At 54.2% G+C, this 7,657-nt stretch overlaps 1 protein-coding gene across 4 annotated transcripts in view; it reads left to right on the top strand.

The window, feature by feature from the left end:
- The first annotated feature begins 1,535 nt into the window (after positions 1-1,535).
- APOB (apolipoprotein B) overlaps positions 1,536-7,657 on the top strand; it is a 39,999-nt gene continuing 33,877 nt past the window's right edge. The window contains exons 1-7 of one of the 4 annotated variants that reach the window (XM_072649975.1): positions 1,536-1,662; positions 2,142-2,726; positions 3,328-3,366; positions 4,265-4,380; positions 6,130-6,275; positions 6,532-6,685; positions 7,439-7,594. In XM_072649975.1, the coding sequence (XP_072506076.1) occupies positions 2,669-2,726; positions 3,328-3,366; positions 4,265-4,380; positions 6,130-6,275; positions 6,532-6,685; positions 7,439-7,594 (669 nt within the window). In that variant the 5' untranslated portion in view covers positions 1,536-1,662; positions 2,142-2,668. Of the gene's footprint in view, positions 1,663-2,141; positions 2,727-3,327; positions 3,367-4,264; positions 4,381-6,129; positions 6,276-6,531; positions 6,686-7,438; positions 7,595-7,657 lie in introns of those variants that run through there. The other 3 variants (XM_072649964.1, XM_072649945.1, XM_072649911.1) reach the window with 3 other exon arrangements.

The following is a 7,657-nucleotide window of genomic DNA, read 5'->3' as shown; positions in this document are numbered from 1 at the left end:
CTGCTTTCTGCTTCTCTCCTAATCTTGGTTGCATTGACTTTGTATAAAAACCTAAGGTTCCATCCTTATACAGTGTTGGACTTAGTGCCTATGTTCTTCTCTCTTCATAAAGTTCTTGTCATGATTTTCTGAATCCCCTTGTTTAGGCATTCCCTGGTCAGTGGGCACCCACCTGGTGTCCAGTTTGTAGTGACCACAAGAGGTATTACTGTCACTGTTTGGGGTTGGATTGACCCTTTCTTGGTACCCAAGGAAGGGGGTAGCTGGGTCAAAGAGAAGTGGGAGACTTTCCAAACTGTTTTCTGATGGTCTTGGGTCAATGTCCTACTGTAGGTGAGGGCATGAGTGTGCTTGTCTGTTTCCTAACTGAAAGACCTCCCTACCCTGACTTTGGACATTAGTACCTACTAAGGCAGGTTCCCCTCCTGCAGTGACTGGAGCTAAGCTTCCTGCTCTCTCTCAAAGGAACCACAGAGGCTCTTTTCCACTCACCCACCCACTATTACTCTGGGCATAGGTCCCTCCCAAGACTGGGGTCCAGAAACTTCTCAAGCAGTAACTTTGCTCATTTTTGCCAGTTTGTCCCTGAGAGGTTCTGGTTTGAATTTCTCTTATCACTAGTGAGTTAGGACATTCCCCTAGAATCCTTGGTAGTTTGAGAGTGCCTCATGTCTAATCCCTGGCACCAGGGGGAATGGTGCTTGGGATGCTTGGGTGAGTGTCCTGCAGAGGCTGCAACTTTCTTTTGCTAATCCGCTTGAGGGGAATTTTTAAAAGAGCATAATGGTCACTTTAAAGTTTTCAGAGGACCTTCCCCTCCACAATCCGGTGAGAAAGACTGAACAATGATAGTCATCGACATTCTAGAGTTGGGAGATGGAGACTCCGTGAGGAAATGACTGGTCCAGGGTCACACATCTCAGCAGCAGGTGCAGGTGCCAGGGTCCCAGGCTTTTTCCCCTCACCCTTTTTTATAGGAGTCATCTCTGGTTGCTGGGCTAGTCCTGCTTACCTCCCCTCCAGTATTTTTCCTAAATGCTTAGGAATGAACACAGGAGGGCTATTTACAGAAAGATCCCTGATCCTGATTCCTGGGGAACCAGAGGGAAGGCCTTGGGGGAGGTAGACCAAGGTGCCTATTGCCCCTCTTAGGCCAGGACTTGGTTTCCCCTTCTCTTTGAAGGGTCTAAGACCAGCAGAGCTCATTAGCTGGGGCTTCCACCAATCATTAGTGGCCTGGAGGGAGCTGACCTGGGCTCCAGGTTGCCTGACCTCTTTCTAGGCTTCTGGTCTTAGGCTCCTGTTTCTTTTCCCCTCCAAGAGTACAGGCAGTACCTTTCCCAAAGAGGTTTCTAACGAAAGTCCACACCTCTGTCGAGCCTCCCAAGCCCTCCCTGCCCCAGTATCCCATAATTGGAAAGGATCCCAGACGCTGGCCGCTCTGACCCAGAATCCCCTTGACTACCTCTCTGGTCACTGGTCATCCGGCTGCTGCTTGAAGACCTGTAGGGAGGGAGAGCTCTTTCCTCAGGTGGCAGCCTTAGTCTGCTTTGAAGGAGCCCTGCAGGTTAGGGGGCTCTTTGTCCCGTGAAGTCTAGATCTACCTCATGGCCACTCCCACCTACTGTTTCCTGTTCTGCCCCCAAGACCAAGCGCAGGAAGGTAAATGAAGGCTTCTACCCCAGGTCATGAGAGACAGTGAGAGGAGGCCCTCTACTACTTCTCCTGTCCAAGCTAAACATTCCCAGGTCCTTCAACCTGTCCTTGGATGGCAGGGTTTCAAAAGCCCTGGGGCCAGGGAGAGAGGTGGAGGCAGGGAGGAAGGGAGGGAGGGAAGGAAGGAGAGAAAGAGGGAGAGAGAGACAGAGAGACAGAGACAGAGAAACAGAGATAGAGACAGAGAGAGAGAGACGGAGAGAGAGAGAAGGAGAAAGGAGAGAGAGACAGAGAAAGATGCACATACAGAGACAGAAACAGAGACAAAGACAGAGAGACAGAGAGAAACAGAGGCAGAGACAGAGAGATGAAAGCTTTAAAGGGAGCAGTATCTGAAGAGCTCAGCTGCTCCCAGTAGAACTGGAACCATTCAAATAGGGATCAGAGGTTTATTTTTATTCTGATGAACTGTTCCTTTTCTCTAGGTAGACCATTTCCCTGTGTGGGCCTCAGTTTTCTTCTCTGCTCATGACAAAGAGGTGCAGATTAGACCATCTCTGAAAGTCCCTTCCACAGCCCTGAAATCTCGAAGACCAAAGGGACTCATCCTCCATGGCCAAGCACTTTCAGAAAACCCTTTGAGAAGAGAAGGCCGCTCCAGAGAAATGCCTCCTGAGTGGCCAGTGGTCAGCCTGGGGCCCTCAGTCAGTTGTCGGACTCTCCTTTCTCCTCTGCCTTTTCTTCTGGGGCCCTTAGTCCAAGCAAACCTAATGTGGAAATGCAGGAGGACCCAGGACTCTGCCCTTTGGACCTTTCGCAATCTTTTGGTGAACTCCTTATCCCAATTAGCTCAGCGGTTGGGGACTATATAAAGGTAGCTCCCAATGAGGGGGCTCATTCCCCCGGCCGGCAGCCAGCAGCAGGAGAACAGTGACCAGCCGTCAGCCAGCCCAAGGAGACTCAAGGGACGGGTTTGGGAGCTCCCAGGAGGCCCCCTCCCCAGAGGGCTGCCATGGGTCCCTGGGGCACCCTCCTGCTCCTTCTGCTACTCCTGGGTGGCAGCTCTTCCCGTAAGTGTTGAGCTCATGGGCCTGGGAGTTGGGCATGGGTAGAAACCTGTGTGATCTGATCCAGAGAAAGAAACAGAACATGGGAAGCTCCCTCCAGGTGTTTGGCTTGCAGACCAAAGAGCCCAGGCAAAGGCCTCGTGTCCTGTTTCTGGGTGGGTGGGCTAGACATGGACTGTTTTCCTTTCTCTGAGACCCCATGGCACAATGATGATGCCAGAGGTGGGGAGCCCCGGGGATGACCCTTGAATTTCTGTTAAGGTTTGGGGCCCCCGGATTGGGAGGGAACCCTCCCCAGGGTGGCAGTGGGAGAGCAAGAAAGAGCCCCTGAATTCCCCAAGAGCAGTCAGGCAGCTTAGGTCCAGGCTCTGAAATGTGAGTGTACAGGCAAGAGCCTTGCCTCAGTGGACATCCCTGTCCAGGACCCACAGTAGAGCAGCTAGTCCCTTTCAGCCAGGAAACAGACTGGTTCGTACAGACATCATAGTTTGGAGAGCTGGCAAGATGGGGAAGACTAGACTGGTCCACTGCAGGGGATGAGGTCAGGGGTCAGACTGTGGCAGCCACAGATTCACCATAGCTTATATCTCTTCTTTCCTTCCAGAAGAGGAGGGGGCAGAAAACCAGACCCCAGTCTGTCCAAGTAAGTCAGTGGAGTGGCTGGCAGGGGAAGTGGGTGCAGTGGATCTTGGGCTGCCCTGGGTGACAAGGGTTCAGACCCAGGGAGTTCTGGCCCCCAGCTTCTCCCTCAGGCTCCCAGTATTGAGCCCTCAAAAGTCAACATTGTGCTGCTGTCGTGGGTGGTTAATTAATCATTGATTAGACCAGCTCCTCAATCTCCTGTAAGGGCAAGACCAGACCACTTCCCCCACCCAGGCGGTCCTGGGCTGTTTGCTTGTCCCATTCTGACCCTTCCCCACCCCTGGGGCTCCCAGGGACCTTTGGAGTCTGGCTTTGGGCAGCCAGCCTTAGTCAAATAATGAGGGTCACCTTCCTTTGGCAAGGTGCTGGCGCCACCTGCTGATCAGACCCACCCTCTGCCCACAGTCAGGCCAGCTTGGGCTCTGGCAGATGTTGGCCAGGCTGTTTGCTCGGGCCTCTGCCCAGGTCAGGTAGCAACCCATTACCAGCTTGGTGGAAGGATGACCTGGCACTGGACCTGAGGCTAGGCCCTCTTGGGTTGCCTGGCCCCAGCACGCTCGGTTGCCCTGGAACTAAGGTCTGCAGTTTGTGGGTACAGGGGTTGTGCACACTGAGATTCCCCTTCTGAGCCCAGGCCTCTGCCACTGAGATGCCCTGTTCAGCTAGGATAGGTACACCCTGGCATTGGATCTCCGCTGAACTCCAAAAGGCTTGTTACAGTCTTGTGTTCTGAGAGTCCTGCTCCTTCTCTCCTCTCCCATCAACAGGAAGACTTTGTTTGGGTAGCTAGGGCACCATTAGAGAGTATGCAGATGGAGGCCCAGTCTAGGGCTACCTCAGCTCCTCAGGGTCACCAGCAGACCTTCCGAACCCTGCTAATTCCTGTCTTTTCCTTTCAGAGGACACTACCCGCTTCAAGCACCTCAGAAAATATGTGTACAGCTATGAAGCCGAGAGTGCCAACAGTGTGGCTGGCACTGCAGACTCTTACAGTGCCACCAGAATCAACTGCAAGGTCTGTAGCCCCCAGGAGTGCGAGGGGAGGGACCTCCATCCTGTAGGGCCCTATGCCCACACAGGAGGGAGCTTCTTCCTCAAGGGCATGATCTCTTCCAGGCCAGCATCCCCAGCTGCTTGGGCCAGGCCTTTGTCAGTCAATCATCAGTCAGTCCTTATATCTCTAGCTCTTAGCCCAGAGCCGGGCACATCGGAGGTGCATAATAAATGTTTATTGCCTAACTAGTTGCCTGCAGTTACCTAGGAAAGCTTCTGCTAAATCCTTTGGTCTCAGTGCAGTAAAGGTGAGGCAGGGGCAGATGGGGGAGATGCTCTAAGGCAGCCCAGCTGTAGCCCAGCTGGCAGAGGAAGCATTTTGTATGCTCTGCAGGAGGCCCCTTGCCAGTTCTCCAGTTCTGGGGTCTCAAGAGTCTGCTGGAGCCAGTGTGCAGTCCCAGAGATTTGAGGGCAGTCTCCAGTCCTGAAGGCTGATGTTGGGTTTGGATTGAAGAAGGCACTCAGGTTGGGTCACAAAATGGAAACCCTGGTCCCCTCCCTGCTTTGTAGCATTTTAAACAGAGAATCTCCCTCACCTTAGTGGGTGCCCGGGAACTGAGAGCCTTCTCTGTCTGGGCTGGTGCCTCCCTTCTCTGTCTTTCCTCCCTGTTCCCCTGGGAATTTTGGAAGGGCCAGCTGGGCTTGGGCTCTCTCTGCTTCCCTCCCAGAGTGGCCCAGAAGGAGCCCAGAGCAGGATCTCTGTCCAGCTTTGCCAGCCACACTGAAGTTATGGGTAGAGTGCAGCAGCATTTGGAACTGTGCTGAGCTTCGTGTGGCAGTAAAAACGAACTTGTTCATTCACTACCATGCTGGCTGTCCTAAGCTGGCTGGAGCAATAGAGATCCCGTGTCTGGAAGGCTTCAAAGGAAAACTGGGCGGGGGTAGTTAGTGTGGAATCATTGCCAGTTTGCACAGGGGGTGGGGAGGGTGGAAGGCATGAGCTCGAAATTCCCCTCTCCCTCTTGGGATGCCATTAGCTAACCCTAAGTGAGTTGTCCCATGGGCACTAGGAGGGAGAGATAAACAAGGAGGAGATAGCCCTGCGTTCACAGAGCTTCGGTCCGGGAAGGAAGGAAAACAAGGCATAGAAATGAACCGGTGGGAGTATGTGGCTGAGGAAGGGTAAACTGTGGCCTGAGGGCCCTAAAGGCAATAGAGGAAGGCAGGGGAAAGCGCTAGCCACTCAGCCAGAGCTGTCCAGGAGGGAGCTAAGAGGAGTGGGCTAGTGGAGACCACGTGTGTCAGGGAATGGCCTGTCTGGGGGAGGAGGAGCCAGGTAGGGATGGAGACGGAGTTTGTGTGAAGCGAATTCCCTAGCATCCTCTCGCCTCCCTGACTCCCGCCCCACTACCAGGGAACCAAGATAAGCTTAGACAATACCCAGCAAGGGGAAAATTGCGGGGTTTGGTACTGGCAACAAGACCAGGGAGGCAGGGAGCTCCCTTGGGGGAAGATTGGGGTGCTGACCCTTTCCCACAGATTCCCCCTGGCATCCGCCCGGACTGGGCCAAACGGACCAATCGCCTCATGCACATCCTTGGGAGTAACTGTCCGTCAGTCAATCAACAAACTTTTGAGGCTCCTCCCACAACCCTTGGGGGGGCTCGCTGGGGCTCTGGCGGGGACCAAAGCTTGGGATTGACTGCTGGGCCCTGCTGCTCCCCTATGGAGCCCCCACAAAGCAGTCGCTCATGGAGGTCTCTGTTTTCAGGTGGAGCTGGAGGTCCCCCAGCTGTGCAGCTTCATCTTGAAGATGAGCCAGTGCACGCTGAAGGAGGTGTACGGCTTCGACCCAGATGGCAAAGCCCTGCTGAGGAAGACCAAGAACTCAGACGAATTCGCCGCTGCCCTGTCCAGGTGAGGGGTTCAAGTCCGCGCTCGCTTCTGCCAGGCTGGGCCGGACCTGGCAGCAGCTAGCGGCCCGGAGGGGCCCCTAACGGACCTGGGGATGGGCCATGTGTCCAGTGACCATGGGACCCTGGAGGCCCAGGGAGGAAAGGAAGTCTGCTCGGGGTCGGGACTGGAACTCCTCTCCTCCAGGGCCGAGCCCAAGGGAACAGGCCAGAGAGGAAGCAGAGCCCAGGACTGTCATGGTTGTCTCTCTCTGGGGCAGGTACGAGCTCCGGCTCAGCATCCCCAATGGGAAGCAAGTATTCCTGTACCCCGAGAAGGAGGAGCCTACGCACATTCTCAACATCAAGCGAGGTGTGGTCTCCGCACTGCTGGTGCCCACGGATACAGAGGAGGACAAGCGGCAGCTGACCCTGGTGAGAAAGTCTGCCCATCCTCCTACAGAACAGTCACCGTGGAGACAGGGTTTTGAGGCTTGTACAGGTTTCCGCATGTGAGCCTCAAATTGACCCATTTTATAGTTGAGGAAACTGAGGCAGAGGTGAAAGTGACTTGCCCCGGGTCACATAGTTGAACAGAATTTGAACTCAGGTCTTCCTGACTCCAGGCTCTCTGCCTATTGTGCCACCTAGCTGCCCTATCATGTGCCTAATCCCATGCTACCAGGATCCCCACTGTCCAAGCCAAATGGGGAATTGAAAACAGCCCCCAAGAAAAGCAGCTTCTGGTGGCTCCAGATCCAAAGGCCACAGTGTTAGCTTCAGGTATTCTCCTGTCCTAATCCCAACCTACCTGCCTCAGTACCCTTGCATGGAGAGAGAGGGAGCTGAGAGCCTCCTGGCCTGCAGATCCCCTCCCACCAGAGGGAGGAGCATCCCATCCAGAGATGCCAGAGTCGAGAGGGGTCTGGGACTCAGGAGAGCACCCTTCCCTCTTAAAACCATACTCATTTCCCAAAAATCTGAAAGTCTTTCAAAAACCGAGAATTTTCTGAAAATATTTATTGTGATGCTGACCTAGGATCAGCTCCTGGTCCCTCCCTCTCATACTTCCTGTGTAGGGAGAGGCTTCCCACCTCTTCCATGCTGTCCTGCTGTCTACTCCCAATCCCCTGCCCCAGGGGCCACTGTGGGCACTGACCCCCAATATGCTTCCTCCTCTCCTGCCAGGACACCGTGTACGGGAACTGCTCCAGTGACGTCACAGTCCGGGCAAGGAAAGGAAATGTTATCACTGAAGTAGTCATTGACAGAAACCTGGAAAAATGTGATGGATTCAAGCCCATCAGCAAGGCTGCTAGTCCAGTTGCCCTCATCAAAGGGCTGGTGAGTGCCTGTCCTTGTAGGTCCTTGGGGGCCAGAGTCATGGGCAACAAAACCTACAAACCT

This window comes from Notamacropus eugenii, chromosome 1, assembly GCF_028372415.1.
Source record: "Notamacropus eugenii isolate mMacEug1 chromosome 1, mMacEug1.pri_v2, whole genome shotgun sequence".
Taxonomy (NCBI): Eukaryota; Metazoa; Chordata; class Mammalia; order Diprotodontia; family Macropodidae; genus Notamacropus; species Notamacropus eugenii.
This window is presented reverse-complemented; position numbering and strand designations above follow the sequence as displayed.